This window comes from Chinchilla lanigera, unplaced genomic scaffold (genome assembly GCF_000276665.1).
Source record: "Chinchilla lanigera isolate Chin_1 unplaced genomic scaffold, ChiLan1.0 scaffold00089, whole genome shotgun sequence".
NCBI classification, from domain to species: domain Eukaryota; kingdom Metazoa; phylum Chordata; class Mammalia; order Rodentia; family Chinchillidae; genus Chinchilla; species Chinchilla lanigera.
Window position 1 is genome coordinate 7177663 of NW_004955490.1, and position 22615 is coordinate 7200277.

General features: G+C 35.7%; 1 protein-coding gene across 5 annotated transcripts in view; it reads right to left on the reverse strand.

The window, feature by feature from the left end:
- The window catches only part of Col4a5 (collagen, type IV, alpha 5), a 240931-nt gene that overhangs the window by 8938 nt on the left and 209378 nt on the right, over nt 1-22615 (reverse strand). For 3 of the 5 annotated variants that reach the window (XM_013504524.1, XM_005404675.1, XM_005404674.2), the window contains exons 41-50: nt 22551-22601; nt 21210-21395; nt 19207-19215; nt 14738-14746; nt 11218-11351; nt 8717-8789; nt 8514-8585; nt 7505-7633; nt 6328-6426; nt 4676-4888 (exon numbers count right to left, since the gene is read on the reverse strand). In XM_013504524.1, the coding sequence (XP_013359978.1) occupies nt 4676-4888; nt 6328-6426; nt 7505-7633; nt 8514-8585; nt 8717-8789; nt 11218-11351; nt 14738-14746; nt 19207-19215; nt 21210-21395; nt 22551-22601 (975 nt within the window). The remainder of the gene's footprint in view (nt 1-4675; nt 4889-6327; nt 6427-7504; nt 7634-8513; nt 8586-8716; nt 8790-11217; nt 11352-14737; nt 14747-19206; nt 19216-21209; nt 21396-22550; nt 22602-22615) is intronic. The other 2 variants (XM_013504525.1, XM_005404676.2) reach the window with 2 other exon arrangements.

Sequence of the window (22615 nt, forward strand, 5' to 3'; positions counted from 1 at the left end):
TTTTTTTGGTTTTTCTCCGGTACCGGGAACCGAACTCACAACCTTGCGCTTGCCAGGCAGGCACTTTTGCAGCTGAGCTAAATCCCCAGCCCCGAGAAATCTTTTATTGATCATCCTATTTTGCTGAAATAAAAATTTAAAATAAGTTTATAAAACTTTCTGTGACCATCAGGCTTTAATTTACTTATTATATATTTTATTTTGATATATTCTGATTACAGATATTAATTTACAATTGATCAAAAATGTACATTATAAGATTTTATAATTACTAAACAAAAAGTAATGTATTACTAGAAGACTTTTTTTCATTTTGCAGAACTAGAGATTGAATCCAAGCCCTTGCACATGCCAAGCAAGTACTGTACCAATGAGCAATACTCCTGTCTCCAAAATTCATTTGGGGGGTACTGGTAATTCAACCCACAGCCTTACACTGAGTTACATAACCAGCAGCACACCCCTTTGAGACAGGGTCTGGATAATTCACTAAATTGCCCAGGTCAGGCTCAAACTTGAGATCCTCCTGCCTTAGCTTCCCACAGTGCTGGGACTAGAGGAGCCAAAAATACATTTCTTAATGAGATAGATTAGAATTGAGTTAAGAGCCTCAGTTCACTGAAACTTTATCAAAACTACTATAATGAATGGCCTCTAAATTCATCTCTTAGAGGTTTTCACATTATGTGCCATAATGTGATTCTTTTATAAAGTTGGTGATGAATGATGGTAAAAGGTATATGACAATGGTAAGTACCCACAGCACATTCACAGAGAGATAGACTTTAGGTGAAAATATACAAGAAAATCGAGGACTTCAAAATTGATCCCTTTAAAATTATACCTGTGTACCTCTTGGCAATTCTTCACATATACAAAGGGGGCAGATCCCTGATAAAAGACCACAGAGCATGAAAATGTTTTGGAATTTTTATAATAGGTTTGAGAGGGCCTAGGAATCTTTTCCCAGTTTTCCAGGTTTAAACTTACTGACTTAGTCTCATTTATTCATTTTTCTGGGCAAAAAAACTGGTTCAGAGAGAAGTGACTGTTTCAAAGTCACTTGAAAAAATGCCAACATGGTATAACTGGAAAAAAGGACAGATGCTGAATTGGTGACGGTTGGATTCAAGCCTTACTGCCATCATTTTTTACCTGTGTGGCTTTTAATACATCAATTAACCCCTTAGTCAGTTTGTGCATAAAATTTTAAAAAGTATTCTTCTCGTATCTTTCCTTATTACTGTTGTAAACAATCAAATTAGACAATGGATACAAAAATGCCTTGTACACTGCATCATAATTTAAAAAAAAAACAAAAACTAACTTATTGCCTAATTTGGGACAGAGCTAGAAATACCCCTGGTCTCATAAAGAAAAGGAGCAATGGTTCTTCCTACGTCCCCACCCCCCATGAGACAGAAAACATTTAGTGTTTTATCTTTCTCCTCTACCCTCTTTTTATAACAATTTCACAAAACCATAACAGATTGTATTTTTTGGATCAGGTGACTATTCTTTTTTTTTTTTTTTTTTTTTGTTTTTCTCCGGTACCAGGAACCGAACTCACGACCTTGCGCTTGCCAGGCAGGCACTTTGCGGCTGAGCTAAATCCCCAGCCCCCAGGTGACTATTCTTTAACAACAAAGTTATAATTACTTCTAATGTTTGTTTAGCCATCAACAGATCTCTTTAATCTCTCTTTAAAATTTGATCATTTTATGAGCCCTTTCAGAGCCCCTGGAATTGAGGACCATTCTTTGGAGTCTGAGTTCCACCATGGCCTCCCTGTGTCTGAGGTCTAAACAGTACAACTCAGAACAGTATGAAATTGAGCTCTGACTACTCTTGATTCACCAAACAGAGGCATTCTAAAAAGTTACAATGATAGCAGATCACACTTTCTGTTTACATTTTATTTTAAAATTTCATAGTGCTAAAAATGTCTAAGGATTTTTCTATTGACTTGATAAGTTTTAGATTTGAAGTTTACAAGTTTGATTATAACTTAGACTCTGTACCTTTGACAAAGGGGCCAAACAACTTCACTGGAAGAAAAGATAGCCTCTTCAGTAAATGGTGTTGGGAAACTGGCTTTCCCCATGCCCACGATTTTTTTTTTTTTTTTTTTTTTTTTTTTTTTTTTGGTTTTTCTCCGGTACCGGGAACCGAACTCACGACCTTGCGCTTGCCAGGCAAACGCTTTTGCCGCTGAGCTAAATCCCCGGCCCCTTGCCCACGATTAATGTAGGCCCATATATCTCACTATGCACCAAACTAAATCAAAATTGATTAAATATCTGAATATTAAAACAGAAACACTTAATCTGCTGGAAGATAGAACAGGTAAAACTCTACAACATAGGTGTAGGCAAAGACTATGAACAAAACCCGGACTGCACAGGAAAAATTACAGAGTCAACAACTAGAATCACATCAACATAAAAAGCTTCTACACAGCAAAAGAAACCAACAACAAAGCGAAGAGACAACCCAGAGGATGGGAAAAATGTTTACCAGGTACTCCTCAGACAAAGGACTAGTACCTATAATATGTAAAGAGGTAAACAACAACAACAACAACAACAGACTGAGGACCAATTTGAAGACCCAATCGAAAAATCAGCATCTGACATGAATAGACACTTCTCAGATGAAGTAGAAACAGCAAATAGATATATGAAAAAATGTTCAATATCAGTGGTCATTTGAGAAATGCAAATAAAACAAAACTGAGATTCCATTTCACTCCAGAAAGAATAGATATCATCAATAAATCAATCAGTATCAAATGCTGTGAGGAAAAAGGAGCCCTTTTCTGTTGTTGATGGGAATGTGAAATTGGCACAACTACTATGGAAATCAATATGGAGAGTCCGCAGGAAAAAAAAACCAAACTAAAACTAGAGGTTCCATTTGACTCAGCTTGCCCCTTCTAGGTATCTTCCTGGAATAATTAAAAGCATCATACCACAGTGATATATACATACGCATGTTTATAGTGGTACAATTTATAATAGCCAAACCTTGGAAACAATGCATATGCCCATCAACAGATGAATGGATAAAGAAAATGTGGCATTTATATACAATGGAGTACTATTCTGCTGTAAAGAAGGATAAACTTGTGTCATTTTTTAGGTAAATGGTTGTACCTCAAAACCATAATTTTGAGTGCAGCAAACCAGACACATAAGTGTAAATATTGTATTGTTTCTCTGGCGTGGGAAACCCAAAGGGTAAATAAGAAGGAAAATGGAGGATAGATACTGGGACGTAGGAAGAACATGCTCAAATGTGAAGGGAACAAAGGAGGCGGGGGTGAAGGCAAGGAAGGGAAAAAGGAGAATGGAAGGAAAAAATGGAAACAAAGCTTTTATAAATGGAAAGGGGAAGAAGAATTGAAGGGAGAGAAAGGGAATGGGAAAAATAGAAGAATTAAGCTATATTATGTTTAGGTACAAATTTCCTATGACTAATGTGATCATTATGTATGGCAAATATGTACTAATACAAAACAGAGGGGTTGGAAATGTAGCTTAGAGTCAAGGTGCTGGGTTTACTCCTTTGTGAAAGAGAGCAAGAGAGAGAAAGAGAGAGAGCGAGAAAGAGTGAGAGACAGACAGAGAGACAGACAGACAGACAGAGAGACAGAGAGGCAAATTACTACTATATCTGGTTTTGTAAAAGGACTTAGGATCATTGGCTTCCATGTAAGTGGATGTACCCATTCTGATGGGTTGTGCCTAGCTGGCAAGTGCAACACTATAACCTGGGAACAGAGTGGGCGGTGCAGACCTCTTGGGTTCTGCTGCTTCAGGACTGTTTTCACAGAATGAATGGGGCGGCCAGTGAGACCTCCAGGTGGACTCTACCACACACACCCCACAAACTGGGAGCCCACACTATCTTCCTCCACATCTTTATGGAGGCAAAAGAGTAATGGTCCCTAAAAATGCAAATTGATGTCAAATGATGAAGCCTTGACATCCAAGGCCAAAGCTGTAGGAAAGAAATCTTGCAATGGAAGAGTCCTTGAGAGTCATTAGCCCAGCATAATCCCATCAACCAAGCCACCTACCTCAGCATAGAGAAGACACAGGGGAACACATTAAATGAACTGGATTTTATATGGAAATATGATGCTTTATATGGCTCTAAACTACTCTGATAGTACTTTACAAAGCTAAGACATTCATCTTAGGAACTATAAACCAGCATAATTAAGCAATGACCTTACTTTCTTTGACATAGGACCCAAGATTCTCTTTAGAATTTATCTTTCAACTTGACAAAGAGCAGTGTCAGAGAAGAGGAAGCTATCTCCTATGAATTATAAACATTGCCCACTCAAGCAGCAGCTATACTAGAGAGACCCCAGGAAATCTGTTTCCTCAATAAATAAGCTAACTAACAGTAAATGTGGCCCTTTTGAAAATGCCTTGCTTTAGGTCAAGAATTGTATCTCACGCTAGCTAATGAATTCTTTTACTTTAAGATTAACTATCATTTATTCAAAAATCACAAGGAATATATTTAATTGCCTTTGACATGGTCATCTATGTGGAAGCCCCAAAAGACTAGAGTGATACACTTTGGCCAAGGTTACTCTAGAACCCATCAGTATTTTTTGAAACAAACCCAAAAGGAAGAAATAAGATGCTAATTATCTTACCCAAGTCTTGACCGTGGGCTCTTTTATTTCCTTGTACATACAAGAGAGAGAAACCTTCAGAGATCTGGACTGTTCCCTGTGGGCATTGTGGTGCATCCACTGTCTGGCTGTGGCGTGTGATGAGAAATCCATGGGCAACTGAAGTAGTTCCAGGGGGACCTGGTGGACCTTGCAACCCATCTGGTCCTGGAGGACCATCCAAACCACGGGTACCTATTTCCACGAAATCATCAGTATACAAGATTAAAATAAGCTCTGATCCACTATTAGGGCTATTGACAAAGCATAATGACCTCATTTGATTAGTGAATTTATTCAATATTCATAGAGTGTCTACAGAGGCATTGTCAGATATCTTAGGCACAGAGACAAATAAGATATGGTCCCTGCGCTCAAAGAAATTTCAATGTACTTTTTTTCTGGTGTTGGTTAGAAAAATTAGGCACTAAAATGCTAGGTGACTGGAACTTTAAATAGGAGAACTATTGCATATAGGGAGCCTGTATGTTATCTAGTGTCTTGATACACTCAAGGAGTTTGAATCCCATGATCAAATTTCAATCTGGTGTTTTGTTCATTAATAGGAAAGGAAAGGTATGATTTCCATCAGCCTACCGGTTTCACTGGTATTTTTTTATTTTCTTCTGAGTCTGTCTGGGGAATTATTCTCAGGCATACTTTGCTTAGAAAATAGCCTAGAGTATTCTGAAAACGCCTTTTCAAAATGCTTATTGCAATCTTCCACTGGCTCCCCTTCCCAAATTAGCCTCTTCATTTAAGCACATTTAAATTTTGATTTATACACTGGTTTTTAACTACTGGGTGTGTAGATTTTCATCTTTAAAAAACTTCAGAGCAACGCTGGTACTGAAGATAACAGTAACTTGTTTTTCTCCGGAAATACAAAACTAATCAATTGGCAGGGTATTGGCTCTAGGAAGGCTATATGCCATGCCCACTCTGCTTTGTTGCCACTGACTTTTGTTTTTGCAATACAAATCCTTTATGTTTAATATTATTTAGAGTTGCTAACATATGTTACAATTAGTTGAGTTTATGCTCTTCTATTTCTATTTTAATAATTTTATATTAGTGTATTTTTTGTTACAAGTTGACTCAAATTCATTTTGGAAGTAGGCAAACCACAGATAAAAATTTACTAGATATCAGACTTAATATTATCAGGAGTACCTATTAATGAGTGACCTGAAAAATCTGCATATCAATATATCATCTCAGCAAAAGATGTCATCATAACTCTCGAAGGTCTATGGGGATCACTTAAATTTTTCATTTATATTTTCTGTATTTTGTCGGGGGGGGGAAATTACACCTTAGTGTGATCATTTCTAATATGGATGACTTCACAACAGTTCCAAAGTGGTCAAGGGATTTAAATCAATACACTGAAAATTAGCAGAAAGCGTAATTCTGGTGAGTACCTGGAGGATGAGCTGGGTTTTCAAGTACTTTAAACACATAAATAAAAGCAACCTGTATGCTGCTTTTACAATGGCAAATCTCTTTGGATATGCCTTCCTATTTTTCCCCAGCTCCAGATTCACCAGATCTCTGCTCCAAGTGGAGGCCTATATCCAGTGTCCTCCCAGACATAAACACCACCATCAGCAGCACTGTTTCAATTGTCTCACCTGGCTGACCTGGCAGACCCGTGTTTCCTTTGCGCCCTCCTGCACCATCAAAGCCAGGGAGTCCATTACGTCCGGGATCCCCTGGAGGGCCAACTGGACCTACAGAAAAAGAAATGGGGTAGAGTAAGTCCACATCAGACATATCTCGGAGACTTAAATATTTTCTTTTTTGTTTCCATGGTTCTGGGGATTGAACCCAGGGCCTTCACGCTGAGCTATATCCCCAGCCATTCATTCATTCACTCATTCATTTATTTATATTTTGAGACAGGGTTTCACTAAGTGACTAAATTGCTACAGCTAGCCTTGATTTTGAGATCTTCCTGTGTCAGCTTCCCAGAATGTTGAGATTATAGATAAGTGCCACCACGCCCAGCTGAGTCTTAGAATTCTCAAAACACAGAATTTGTAATCCCATTTTATTTTAAGTCTGGATAAATGAAGGAAAAGCTCAAGCTCAGGACAAATATAGATAAGGATTTAGCTTTAAACATTATATTTGTTTAATGTTGTAAGGAGATTCCCTTAATAGGGCAGTTTTGTTCTCTGTCTTCAGCACCAGACAGCAATGCACGTCCTAACTTTTGCTATCTATTCCACCATAGGTAGGACTGTTACTGCCAAGTACATTTATGAAAAGATTGTTACTTGCTAAGGGAGAAAAGACTGAAGTTAGTGTTAGTTTTGTTTCTTTTTTAAACAAATTTGGCTATAAACATAGAGTCAGAGGGCCACATAGATAATAGTGTAAGACTTGGTAGGGGACTGGGGGGGATAGCTCAGTGGTGGAGCACTTGTCTAGCCTGCATGCAGAAGGCCCTTTCATTCATTAATAGGAAATGAACAAAATAGTGGGTTCTACCCACACAGGAGTAGTCTTTCCAGTGCTGAAGTAAAGTATTAGATTTTAAAAGGATGTCCATTTCATTACAGAGTTTTTAACACTAACATACTCATTCAAATTAGACTGCTCAGAGGGGGGATATCTCATTGGACCTAGAAGAAATATGACTACGAGAAATTAACATTTTCAAGAAAAAAGGAAATAGGTCCTGTTGTGGTCCAGTATTCTAGTTGCTAAGAATTCTATTGTCAGTGACAAAGTCTGAAATGTAAAGGGAGAACCAGGAAAATGTTCTACAACAGGAAAGCCTTCAGAGATGATCTACAAAGGTACCTGGTAAACCTTGAGGGCCTGACAGTCCTGGTGGACCTTTTAAACCAGGCTGGCCGGGCATCCCTGGAGGACCAGCATCCCCTTTGATTACAATACTCTGTCCTGAAGGACCAGGTAATCCAGGAGGCCCTAAGAGGCAAAATACACAAAAGTGAAAATGGAGAAGATAAAGGTCAGAAGAAATGGATTCCCAAATGACCTAAGGTCAGAATAAATATTAGTGTGAGGGAAACAAGTTACATGTATTTGACTGTGGCCATATCCAACAGAAATCTGTTTGGGAAAACTACTATTATTTCACCAAAAACTGAAAAATAAATAACTTTCTTAGGGTCAGTGGAAAATTAGACATATTAGGGGCTAGGGATTTAGCTCAGCGGCAAAAGTGCCTGCCTGGCATGCGCAAGGTCGTGAGTTCGGTTCCCGGTACCGGAGAAAAACAAACAGAACAAAACAAAACAAAAAAATTAGACATATTATCCTATTTTCATGCCATAAGCACTAGCAGTTACTGAAGTGTCTAATCGATTGCAAAGCTGTGAACACTGATGCCAGGGAAGACAAGCCCATTCCCTGACAAGTCCATGGTATTTCTGACATTGTTTGAGTTCTTGTTTGTAGTCCTTGTCCAGGAACCCACTGAACTAATAGGGGAATTTATCAGATTTCCTTTTATAGTTTACAATAAACATTTATAAACCTCTCAGAAAAAAGAACAATTTAATATAAAAATATACAAACATACATATGTAGCTTGTTCTTGTGATCTATTCAAGTGAATATGTGAAAGTTAGTACCAAAGCCAGTAAAAATCTCAGTTAAAGCATTTTTATGGCTTGTGCACCTTCTTAAATTTGAAAGGTCTGCTATTTACATTAGTAAAATAGAACATTTAAGAGATTAGCAAATTATAGATTTTGACAGTTTGGCTAAAGAGATACAACCTTTCAAGTTCTTTCATGTGTCTAGCTAGATATCAGGCATAGATAACTCCATGAATATTTCTTACCTGGGGGTCCAGTAAGTCCTGGTTCCCCCTCAGGGCCAGTTGAACCAGGTACTCCAATGGGTCCTTTCATGCCTGCAAAGATAGTACAAACAATTACACAGCAAAGCAACGCCACAGGCTATACTCAGACAAATCAAAATACATGTACCTTGGCCCAAAGGAGTTTAATATAAAGGGAAATCTCCAAACACCCTTTCAAATACCTGGGAATCCTGGAACACCAGGGAGACCAGGATCTCCTTTCATTCCATTGAGACCTGGCTGGCCAGGGTTACCCTAAATAAATAAAAATCATTAGAAACAAAACTGGGAGAGGAAGGAAAGGAAATGAGGGCAGAGGTATTCTGTAGCAATTTACAGCAGTTTGCAGAGCTTCTAGGATTCAAGTCTCCATTTTAAGTCTTATTACCTTGCGGGTCCCAGCTGATTATTTAATCTCTTTAATACATTGTTTTGTCACCTCTACCATGGCAAAAACAACAGTATATAACTTGTATTTCATGGAGTGGTGGTGAGGATTTAATAACACAGTTCATATTTAAGTGTTTAGAAAACTGCATAGGCTGTGTATTTAATAAGCACTAGTTAATGTTTTATTACCAGTGAAACATTTCCTTTTTAATGTAGATCTGAGGCAATAAATGCTTGGATAAGAATCACAAATGTAGAAATGCTAAATTTTGAAATCCTTGGCAAGTGTATTGTGGGGCCTGTTAATCGGTTTTGAGAGCCATAAAAAGTGTGCAAAGTGTAGAAAATAGTTCTAAAATGAATCTAAAGGCAAATATAAAATAGCAAGATCACTTAAGAGGCTATTGCACTAGTCCAAGTGTAGGAAAATGAAGTTTGTAATAATCACAATAAAAAGGGGTACAGTGACGATATATTTTTATGGCAAAATAGGAGAAAGTGCTAAAAAAAGTTGGTGGAAGCATGTCAGAAAGGAACGAGCTCGAAGGAGTTTTCAAATATGAGACAATGTGAGCATCAAAATAAATACTAATAGTTAGGAAATTTATAAATCACTGAAAAAAGTGAGAAATTTTGATCCCATACTGACAATATATAAACAAATAGGGACGAGGGACTCTTGCTTACAGCAGAGCTGAGGGGTACTATAAATGCAGAAGTAGTACTAGAGTTGGAAAATCATCATTTTACCATTATTCCAGCAAAAAGTGGTTGAGGTAAAAATCATTAATAGATGTTAAGGCTAAGGGGAAATTTTATATTTGCAAGGACTTAATGTACCTTAACACAGTTTTGATTAGGACAGAAACAGCAATAATACAGAGAAGAAAATGGATAACAACGTGATTGGATAATCAAAATTAAAATCACAAATGAGGGGCAGGGGGACATCGGGGACCTCCTTATCTGTTATGCTGAGAAGGATACAACCTCACTCATGTAGTATTCCAGCTGAGGATGCACAACCAAAATTTAAACTTGAAGAGCATCAGACAAAAGAAGTATCCTATTTTTAAAATAGGAGTGGTGACAACTTTTTAAAATGTTAAAGTCATATAAGAAAAATAAGATTAGGATAAGGTTCCAGATAATAGGAGACTGAAGAGACATGACAGTGTAATTCATGATCTGGTCTAGGTACCATTTAAGAGGGAGAAATGCTAGCGAGCATATTACTAGGTCAACTAATATAATGGGAACACTAAAGGCAAAACTTAAAAGTATTACATATTTCTATGCTCAGTTTTCTAAAGTTCATAAACATACTGTGATTATATGAGTTTTTTAATCTTATGTAGGAAAGAATTTAATGGTAAATGGCCATGATTGGTGTAACTTACTCTCAAGTGTTTCATGAAACAAACATATTTGCACATATACACATACAGAGAGAGAGAAAGAGAGAGAGAGAGAGTGGGAGAGAGAAACAGAGAGTAAAGGAGGCTAAATGTAACAGTCAGGAATCTTGAATGCAGTGGTGTAAGAAAGAAGAATGAAGTAAGATTTAATGTTTAAGAATAGATACTTAGAAGAAGAGCAAAGTCATGGGAAAAAGATTAGATATTGAAAAATTTTAAGAGCTACTACTTTACAGAGCTACTACTTTACAGAGCTACTATTTTACTTTACAATTTTTTTTCTGCTGTAAAGCAGCCTTCACAGAAGGAAGCCCAGACTATGCCGGTTGTCAAAATTTATTAACAACCTGCTTGAATGAATGGTGGCAGCACTGCAAATATAGATAAAAAAGTAAGTTTCTCTGGGTCATTTAAACCAAGGTGGAAAGCAAATGACTGGATATGCTGTTATTCTCTTTTCGTAGGTGAAGACAGAAGCCCAGAGTGTGTGTTTTCCTCATAGAAACAAAGCAGAAATGAGCAGTAAAGCTGCAATTTGACCCTAAATCTATCTATTCTCAAAGTTTAAAATATTACCACTCACCATAATTACTTCCCTATGGCTGGACTCATCCACATGCAATGTTCTGATTTTCACATCTCTTTTGCACAAATTTGCTGTCACTGAAAATAAAGTGTCTTTTGAGGAACCCTTCTGCTATCATGGAGCAAAACGCCATAAAAAATATATTGACCTTCTCCTTTCACTTTAATTGATCAGTGAGCCATTCATAGTCTTGTCTGTGAGGGCTAATTAAATGTTACAGTCTAGAATTGTCATTTGAATGCAAACACCCACACTCCTCTCTCATCAAATATCTATTCCCATTTCCTACCGAGAGTCCTGGTGGTCCTTGATCTCCTTTCAAACCTGGCAAGCCAGGTTGCCCAGGTGGGCCTGGGTTTCCCCTTTCTCCTTTAATACCTCCATTTCCAGGGAGACCACGGGGACCTTCTGGACCTGGCAGACCTTAATGATTGATGCACAATAAATGACAAAATTTCAGTACAGCATAAGAGTAGTATAAATGTCAATATCAATAATCTTCATATTAGTTTGCAGGTAAAACTGACACTACATTAAAATGTACTGCCCTATCCTGATTACCTTCCTAATTTAAATTAGATTGGATTTCTTTTGTTATGAACGCTTGCTTGTATGCCCCTCTGTCTTAAATTTTGTTATTCATTCAACCCAATAAATGTGTATCTAAAGAAAAGATTCAGGACATAATTTGCTTCTGAATTCCTAACAAAGCATTTGACTTAAAACTGTAATGAAATAGACCCAGTAGGGCACTGTTCTCAAATTGGAGCATGCATGCATCAGAATAACATGGAGATCTTGTGATTCAGATTCCTGGGCCCACCCCCAGAGTCTCAGCTTTAGTAAGGTTGGAGAGAGATGCAAGACTTTGCATGCTAACAAATTCAAGGAATTCAAGCTACTGTGATTAAAATTAAATCGCTTGGGGTTGAGGGTGTACACAGTTCAGTAGTAGAGCACCTCAAGAGAGAGGTCTTGGGTTCATCCTCAGTGACAAAAATAAATAAAAGACATTAAAAGAATAGCTAAAGTTTGTTTGATCAGTCTTGCATGCTATATCTGGTAATCTGAGCAACTACTCTGAAGATAACAATAAGTAATACAACAACCATTGTTGATTTCCTATCATTTTGTTGTGAAATTCTGCATCGTGTCTATAGTTTTTGTGCTGTTTTCTTTTTGTTATTTTGTTTTTGTTCTTTTCTTTTTAAAATAAAAGGTAAAAAATAAAATAAAATTGTTTTATTTGTAAGAAGTTACATTCATTCATCTTTAATTACTATGCAATTAAGACAAACCAATTAATTTTACTATGCTTGATACATGGGAATATTTTTAAAGGTCAGAATTTAATCAATATAGTACTTTAAACATTTATTTTAAAAGTGCTTTCATGGGCTGGGGATATACCCCAGTGGTAGAGCTAGAAGGTATGAAGCACTGGGTTTTACCCTCAGCACTGCAAAAGAAAGTTTTCATAATTTTTATATTTTAAATATTTTAGAGAAAAAATTCTGCATCTATAGTGTGAATAAATAAAAATAATTTAAAGTGAGATTTCACTAAGATTTTCTTTATTTTATACTTTTAATCTTTCTTTCTACATAAAAATCTCAGGTCCATTGAACAACCAGGGACATCTTATCATGGACCAAATCTTTTGTCAGCAGGTGAGAAATAGATGCTACTTGCTTGGATAGTGTTTAGCTGCTGAGACTATGTAGTCCTTCCTTAAGGAAATAATTATAAGGTCCCAATAATGAGCCCATAGTTAGCACATACACCTTCTCTCCTCGGGTAGCCTTTTATTGATCTAAACCAAAATTTGAAAAAAAAATATGTAGGAATACTTTTTTTGTTTTGGGTTTTGAGACAGGATCTCACCTTATAGTTAGTTCAGGCTGCCCTTCAACTATGTAATCCAGATTGGCCTCCAATTTGCGGTGTTCCCCTCAGCACCAGCCTCCTGAATGCTGGGATTACAGGCATGTGCTACCATGCCGGGTTTGCAGGTAATACTTTTTAAGGAACTATCATAGGCATACAAATTTAGAATAGTGAGTCCAAGTTTACTTATGGACAGAGGGCCATCTTTTTTACCTAAGATCAAATTTCAACATTTGTTCCCTTTCCAAATATTGTTAGGACTTACAATCAATGGTTACTGATTAATAACCCTGGAACCTGGAGTTAGAATGCTGGGGTTCCAATCCCAAGTCTATTAATCAGCAGCTCTTTGAATTACCATGATGATTCATCTTCTTGACTTCAATTTTTTTTCTATAAAGTGGAAATAAGAATAGCATCTGCTAGCCAAGCATGGTGGCATATTCCTGCAATTCCAGAACTACGGGATGCTGAGGTATAAGGCTTGCGAATTAAAGTCCTACCTGAGAATTTAGACCATGTATAAAAAAATTTTATAAAGGGGCTTGGAGTGTATAGCTCATTGTGAAAGCTCAATCCCCAGCACAGCAAAAGTTAAATAAATAAAAAGAAGGAAAGAAAAGAGTAGCAACTGCTTTACCAAACTGTTGTAAAAATTAAATGAAATTGCGTGTATAAATTACTCAGCACAGTGCCTGGCACACAGTAATAATAAAAGGGGTGGTATTTTTATAATTATTAGCCCTGTTAACTTTATTAGTAAAACTGAAAATAAGTACATATCTTAAAATATGAAAATGCTTTTCAGCTTTCAGGTGTTTTTATGTGATTTGATAAAATAACCTGACTGTATCTGGCACATGAGAAAAAAATCAGGTTTACAGCACAACAGCAATTGTTTGTATTGCTAAACAATTTAATTCATATAGTCACTTTAACCTGGTAGCTAGACAACACAGAAATTCCCATATCCATGATAAAGAAAGATTTAGGGTCCTTTTTAACTTAAAAAGCAAAGCAAAGGGCCGGGGATGGAGCTCAGTGGTGCAGTGCCTACCTGGCAAGCACGAGTCCTGAGTTCAATTCCCAGTACTCCCAAAAAAACCCAAAAAACACAAGTGCTTAGTTCAAATGTGTGAAGTAGGATTTTCTAAGCAAACATGTTAGTTTGCACCCCTTACAGCACAAATCAGGTAGCAAATTGGTTTCATAAGAGAAAAATAAACTGTGAATCAATTTTATGAAAATGATAAGGGAAGATTTAAGATAGGAAAAAAGGAACCTTTGACAACTATTTTTTTTCCCCAGTTTGAAAGGTCACAAGAGCACTCTATCATTTGAAAAATAAAACAGGGGTACTATTCTTTCTGCAATTAAAAGGGAATATTAGGGATTTTACATGCAGATGCATGCCTGCTGTTTAGACCTTCAAATTTAAATGAGCTAATTACTAATGACATACAGTACATATAAGTTAATTTTTTAACAGCATTTAATAGTTTACCTCTTTTATAACTGAAAATAGGCACAAATACACAGATCACTGAAGCAAACAAATGTTTTTAAGAAAATGAAATCAATATGCTGCGATTATACATTTGCCATACATCTCTTTACATAAATGTCTTAGTGCAGTCTAGAAGGCAAAAGTGAATTTTCATTTAAAATTCAACATATCTTTATGTAGGATTATTTATTAGAAGCAACCAAAACCACAAAGACTTGATATCATTTCAAATTTGATTACAAATAAGCCAGATTACCGTCACCAAAATGTTTAAACCCAACTAGGTAATATTTGAGGATTATAGCATTCTTCAATAGCTTCTAAACTTTGCTTTTATTTGTAACAAAATAAAGTATATATCTCTTATCACACATATAAAGCATTAAAAAAATAATTGACCAGTGAAGAGTCTAACCTTGGAAACCTGGGAAGAGCAGAGTTCACCAAAGCCCAAAGATCGATGTTAGCAGTATCAGACATCACACAGTACAAAATAAGATTATGAGTTAGAATTGGTTCACATTACAGCATAAGTTAAACAATAATTTTCTTTGCCAGCATTTCTTAGACTTATAGCATAATCAGTATGTGCACAGAATCATACTGGAGATGGAGAGCCAAACTTTTCAAATACAGCTTATTACAGAGAATAAGCTGCTGGTCTTCATTAATCCAAAAAAATGGAAGACTCTCCTGAAGACTCTGCGTTAACACCATTACGGCAGCCTTCCAAAACATTCAACTTGGCAAGGTAATAAGATTTCATTGACAGCCTTCAGTTCTTTTAACAAAGGAGTAATTTTGGGTGAATGTTTATCTTGGCCTCTACCATCCTTCAATAGAAACACCAGGTAAAAGCCTCTCTTTATGTGTTCAGACTGAACCGAGGAGTTATTAGTACACTTTAGAGGCTTCCCTGGCAAAAAACTGAAAAATCAATGGTGACAGAAAGAAAGATCAAAAAACGTGTTTACCATCATTAATTGTACTTTTGTTTTATTTGAAAATCAATCAGTGAAGCCACATTCCGATTTTTTGCATAATTCACATTGAGGTTTTCCTCTGTACATTATTACTTGAAGTAAGCTACTTAAAGAAAAAGCCGATGTACATTTGTAAACAATTGAACTTGAAACTAAAGATTCAATTTTTCCAAGATGTGAAGACTATCAATGAAGGGGTACTGTAAATATTTTGTCATGCAATAGTCTGCCCCAAACAGTGGAAAATACTCCAATTACTTTATTATAGTTCGATGCACATATTTACACAGGCAATTCATTATTAGAAGAAGGATCATTAAATAAAATGTTAAAAAGCTACAAATAGAACGTCTCTTGGTTATAGTTAATTGGCTATAAACATAATTTACTTACAAGTCTTGCTATGATTTATAAACAATGAATATTAGCAGAGAGTATAAATGGTGCTAGAGCACGGAGTCCTAGAAGTCTGAAGACGTAGGATCATATTCTTGACTCTGCTACTTAATAACTATATGGCTTTGGCAATTCAATTGCCCTGAGCATAACGGGAATACTGTTATCCACCCTAACTTCCTTTTTAGGATTAGTGATAAAAGGCAAGTTTTAAAACACAGATTTAATATCTGTTATGTACAAGGTGCTACATGGAATATAAAAATGAGTACGATTCTTGACTCTGCCCTCAAGGAGCTTACAACAAAAGTACATTATATGATGGAAATGACAGCATGCCACCTAAACAGAAAGCATTACTATTATTGCCGCAAATAAAACTTTTAAATGACGGATAATTTGAAATTTAGAAAGCTACAATTTGGCTTACACAGTAAACTAACTCAAGCCAATACTTAGACCACTGTCCAACCACACAATTAATTTAATAAATTAAAATTACAGCCAAACTTAACTTAGAGTTTGGGTAAAGACATTTTAGATATATGTTTGATATAGTAAGACCAATAATAATAACTCTTAGAAAAATATTTCATTGAAAATGACATTTTCATTTAAGTCAGTAGCAATGAGAACTTTGATCATATCATAGCAAAACTTCTAAGATTTTAATTTTGAAAAGGTTATATTTTAATGAGTTATATGCCAACTCAGTTTTGTGTATGAGGCTTTCAATTCACTGTTTTCAAACCACTCAATAAAAGTTAACTAAAAAATCCGCCCAAAACATAGTCTTGTACGTAAGTGGTAATTATTAAAGATAAGTTGGTGGTTCCAGTGGTATAAATCTGATTTCCACTTAAGCTTGTAGTTTGCAGCTGTTGCAAAGAAGACACCACTACAGTGGTCAGGTTCCAGTAATTGCAATTTAGAGCACATTTGGAAAATGGGAGTCATTAAATTGGTTTGAAAGTAAGTGGGGCTACTTTGTCTTTCTTCCTCAAATATATTCTAGTGCCTTAGGAAAAAAGAAAAAGTATCTCCTAGCTCACAGTCTAGCAGTGATGAAGGTAGAAGAATTCCATACAAATCAGACAAGACACAAATTGGGAAAAAATTTTAGCTGACTGTCCCTCAGACAAAGGACTCAAAATTGCTTCAAAATACCCCTTAGTGTCTTTTATCTTGGTGATTGTTAAATCACATGCATTATCTTTTTTTTTTTTTTTGTCTTTGTTTTGAGACTAGGTGTCACTACACACTTTAGGCTGGACTTGAGTTCACTTTGTAGCTCAGGCTGGCTTCGAACTCCCAGTGATCCTCTTGCCTCAGCCTCCCAAGTGCTGGGATTACAGGTGTGTGCCACCTGCCCGGTCACATGCACTATCCTAATCTCCTTGTTGACATCCATTTAGGAAGACCACAAGAAGCAGTTACTAGGGGTTGATAGGGCTTTTAAGGTAGCAGAAAGTGGATCAAAGGCCTGGTCTGCTATAGCCAAGTCTCCTAAAATGGTAGAAGCAGTTTTGCTCCATTAACTTATCAAATTTATAACTAGAATAAGAGACCAGAAAATAAGCATCAAGCCATGTAATAAATATCCTTTTTGGAAAGATATAGTGTCACTGGTATAGACACAAATCAGTGTCAACTATGCCAGTAACTAACAGTATTGCTTTGAACAAGCTTATTGACCTCTTTGGGCCTCAGTTTCTCATATGTAACAGACTCTCTCCTCAACCAAACCTTACAGGTGCACCCGAGTCTTCTTCTCTCATCATAGGGCCTTGTTCCTGGCCTGCCAAGTCCAGTTACAAGAAAAATACTGCTAAGTCACTTTAAAGAGAATCCCCTTCCAATTTTTACAATCTGATCAAGGTCCTCATCCACCACCCTTGGTGTCTAAGTCCTTGGTCTGGCTTTAGCAATAATCCTGTTAAGTGAGCTTAGCAAGAATCCTTTTACCCTTGATGCCCCCTCAGTAAGTTTTCATCACTGATCTCCTCGTTCTCCTCCTTCGTGAAAAATCTCTTTGTCTTTTTGAGGTGAGACCAGTCACTCTCCCCTATTGTTTGTTATAACATTTCCTCTATTGCAATAGTCTTGAATAAAAATTTGTCTTTCCCTCGTTAACAAGAATGCAGCCAACAATTTCTCTTTTATCTGGCATTCTGTGTGGTTCAATGAAATAATGACTGTGGGAAAGTAAGAAACTAAGGAATCAGAAGCCAGGTGTGGTGCCACACCATTGTAATCCCAGCACTCTGGGAAGCAAGAGGATCACAAATTCAAGTCTAGCCTGAGCAACCTAGTGAAAGCCTACCCCCCAAAAGGGGTAGGGATATGGTTCAGTGCAAAGGTCCTGAATTCAATTTCCAGTACAGATAAAAGGAATTTACTTTACAGAAGGAAAGTGAAAGAAAGTAAGTAGGGAATCAGCTCAGATAGAGATAGATGGCTTCCAAAAAGCTATTTTGAAAATTTATTAATTTTTAATTTATAAAAGGAAAAAGAAAGCCCTATCCTTCTCAGTAGTGTGGGGAAAAAGGAAAGTTGTCATATCTAAGGAGTAGATATTTTCCCCTTTTAATTTCCCTCTAGAAATCTGAAAAGGACTATTTATCTACAACAATAATAATACATTCAAATTTTTGTGGCACTTTTTACTTGCAATTAAGTGAGAATTTTTTTTTTTTTTTTACCAAAAATCAACAATTTTCCATCTAGTCTCTTTTGGTAATTGTTATTTGGCATGTACTGTTTATATGTGATAAAAATAGGATTAAAGGCTTCTAATCTGTATTGGTTGCATTGATTTTTTAAAAATATTATACTGATTAGACTTTATTCATAGGAATATAATGTAGAATTATGTGACAAGTCAAGGTTAACATTTGCATGACCTGTTACTACACATTACTGTTTTAAACATGCCTTTTTGAAGGATAGTTTAATTGCTTTTTCTTTTTTTTTAATGAGACAGAGTCTGTTTCACTTTGTGGCCTGGCTGGCCTGGAACTAACTGTGTTGGACCCAAGTGACACTACTGTTTTAGCCTTCAAAGTAGCTACAATACAGGTAGCAACCACTGTACCTGGTTGATAGTTCACTTTGCATTAACAAATGCAAGCCAAAGGTAAGGTGTACACTCTAATGCAAAGGAAAAATAAAATATTATACAAAGCTGTTTTAAATACTATAAGGTTTTCAACTAAAATGACACAAATATATGAATTCTGAAGCATTAATTAGTTTTCCTAATAAGATAATGTGGGGTCATTCCATTAGAAACACTGGATTTTATGAGTTTTGAAAATGCACAAAAATAGGCCATCATGTAAGAATTGAATTGGCACATAGACTCTTAAAATACATTTAAACACTTAAAACATTAAATTCGAGTACGCATACCCACATATATATGTAAACATACATGCACACATAAATGTATATAAGAAAACTTTCAAACTTCATGCAGTTACCACTCTGGAGTTAAAGAGCTAACCTGGAGGACCTGGATAGGGGTCAAATTCACCAAGGCCCAATGTCATCATTAACGAAAGAAAAATATCAAAAATGTTAGAAACATCAAAAAACTAAAGCATTATATGAAATACTTTCAAGTTAAAATTTAGTTCAATTACAGAGTATTCAGAATACTTATATTCATGCATCTGCATATAAACCAAATTATCACCACTTAAAGTTAATTACTAAAATGAAATATGTGCCATATTTTGAAAGGCCAAAATTTGTTTTATATAATTCATTACTATGAGCCCAGACTAAGCAATCAATTCTAAGAACAATGGATTTCAAAATTCCATTTGAATATGTAGTTTATAAAACAATTGAGAAGTCCAATACTCATCAGATAGGTGCTCTCTGAGTACTTCCATTATTATTTCTTTAAAGATAATAACATTTAAGGCACCTTTATGAGTAATGATATTATTATTATTTTATTATTATTATTATTGGTTTTTTTGCTAGGTACTTCAGGCTGACCTCAAACTTGTGGTGATCCTCTCACCTCAGCCTCCCAAATTCTGGGATTACAAGCATGTGCCACCATGTTCAGCTTAATGATTTCATTTTATTTACATTTTTCTTTTAAAAATTTTATTCATTTATTTATTTTTAACTTTAATTTTTTTAGGGGGGTACCAGGAATCAAACTCAGGACCTCACGCTTGCCAGGCAGGCTCTGTGCCATTGAGTTAAATTCCCGGCCCCATTTATTTACTTTTTTATTTTAAAGAGAATTTTTAAAAATTTAATGTTTAACAATGAGTTCCATTACTAGTAAGAATGAATAATCAAGTTGCTTATTAGAATATAAAAAAGATAATAGTTTGGTTTATTTGAATGATTGCATGCAAAACAAAGCAGGATATTTATTCAATTCTTTGCAGTACATGCAAAAGAGTTAACATGGCTGAGATTTTCACTGGTTTTCTTCAACAATAAACTAATTCAGAACCTTAAGTAATACCCTCGAAGGACAATCGAATAAGATCAGATCAAAATCTGGTTTTCAAAATGATCCTCTGAACATAGAAGGTGATCCCATGATAATTCAGGTTTTCATGGCATATCCATTAAATTTAACTCTAACCCATTAAGATTTTACTGGAATTTAAAGGCAAAGTTTCATTTAAAAATGCATTTTAAAAAGAAGTCAGGGATTTTCTAAAGATAAAAAGATAATTTCTTTGTTTCTTCAGTCTTAGATTTGTCTCCTTTCTTAAAATCAGTAAAGGTCAAATTTTCCATTACCAGAAACAGAAAAACTAACATCAAGTCTCAAAAACTGTTAATAACGTATCACCAGTGATTGGTCTCAGCAACATTAATGGGAACAAGCATTTTCAAATCAGTAAAATGCAGTGACAGCACAGAAACAAAAAGGTGAAATGGATGGAAAATTAAATTACTAGAGAAGTGAATAAAAGACAAATGAGGTAAAGATATGAGATTGGTATGGAAAGATCGCTAGTCAACTTGATCATGCTGTGATGCTGAAGATGAATTTGCTTGCTAAGTTCCTAGAGAAGATAAAATTTTTATGGTGCTTGGTGACATTTGCTGATCATGTGACAGAACTGTAGCCAAACCTGTGGTATGGATCACAAGCATTTATCTACTGGTGATCTCTAACATGATTTCAGTGATGACATGCTGAGAAGCTTACATTTAAAAATGCAGGTGATATTTTGCTGCCAGGTTATCAGTATAGGTTTACCTTTAATAACAAGACTAAGAAAGCCACTATTTCCATTTTTATCCAAGTTGATTGCTTCATTTCAACTTTAAGTAAATGATAAAATTCATTAACAAAAAACAATATATTACATGCTATGCAAATGGATGGAGCTAGGTGGATAAACCAAGCTCTTTCTCTGTAATTCTTATATTACAAATTCTAAGGCCTGTCGACTGAGTAAACTGCCAGCAAAATGAAATAAATTGAGTAATAGACCATTCCTCTACAACTCATGAATGTACCTGGTCTTCCAGGAGGACCTTGGGGCCCAGGGTTGCCTTTAGGGCCTTCCAGAGCTGGACCTGGAGAACCAGGAGGGCCTGGCGGACCCTGTACACCAGGGAAACCTTGAAAGCCTGGTTCCCCCTTTGGACCTGGAAGGCCAGGGTTTCCTGGAATGCCAGGTAACCCTCCATCACCCTTTTGACCTGTGAAAGCAAAGTGACATTAGAGAGTATATTAAACTGAGTTACAGACTTGTCTAGAAGGCTAAAACTTTTAGAGCAACAAATAGAATTCAGTAGGGTAATTTCTATCTCCAGATAAATCCTAAACCCAAAAAACCAACCATTCTTCCTATTAAATATATCTATCTGTTATCACAGTACATATAGAAATATAGACAATAACAGCTTTTATTACAAAAGGTACCCATTGTTTTAGGACATAGAATAATGATCACATGACCAACAGTTATGAGGAAAAAAGGAGGAAAAAATTAAGAAGTATAAAATATCTTCAAGAATAGGTTTTAAATGACTGGAGACATTTATTAAAATAAATATTTTGAATCTAAATTTGAGACTAATGGAAGATATGGATCTTCAACAGTTACTACGTGTCCCTGCAGACCACTCTACCCAAGATTTATAATCATGATCTACACAAACTGTCCTCAACATGTTTTTACATCACTAACACTTAAGAGCCATAAACAGTGGCACACTGAAGCAGTAATTTTCATGTTGTGATCATGAGAAGGATATAAGAATTTCTAGGAAATATATTTATGTCTTCAAAAAAGCCTCCATAGAATACCTAATAGTCATTTCAGGACATAAACATACCTACCTGTATGTACATTTAATTAACTTTCAATTATCTATTAACTATTTGATGATTACAATGAGATTAAGCATTAGAGAGGGAAGGTAGATTATGTGTGCACACATATCCATCTAAATATGGAAAACATATTAAAATTGACTTTTCAAGAAACATTCTTACTATTAGTACACATTTTTATAGAATTTCCTATTATTTTGATATTTCTTCCATAGGGAGAGAAGAACATGTTTTCTTCTGGCTAAATGAGTTTTAAAATATTCAGTAAAATTTCTCCTTGTACCAATTTTTCTTTCTTTCTATATCATTGCCTCAGCATTTATTTATGAAGTCAGTGAAGAGATATCTACCTGTAAATTTCCTTAAGGAGAAATTTTTATATAACTCAGTGCCTTAGACTATATTGCCACTACCTTTGAGTTTTTGAGCTTGTCTATAGACTGCACAATAGTAAATGATAAGAGATAGAAAAATAAATGTACTGGTGGTACATTTTGGTACATTTTATTAAAGTTTACCAGAAAGTCCTGGTAGTCCACGGGGTCCTGGAATTCCAAAGCCTGGTTGACCTGTCAAGGTACCA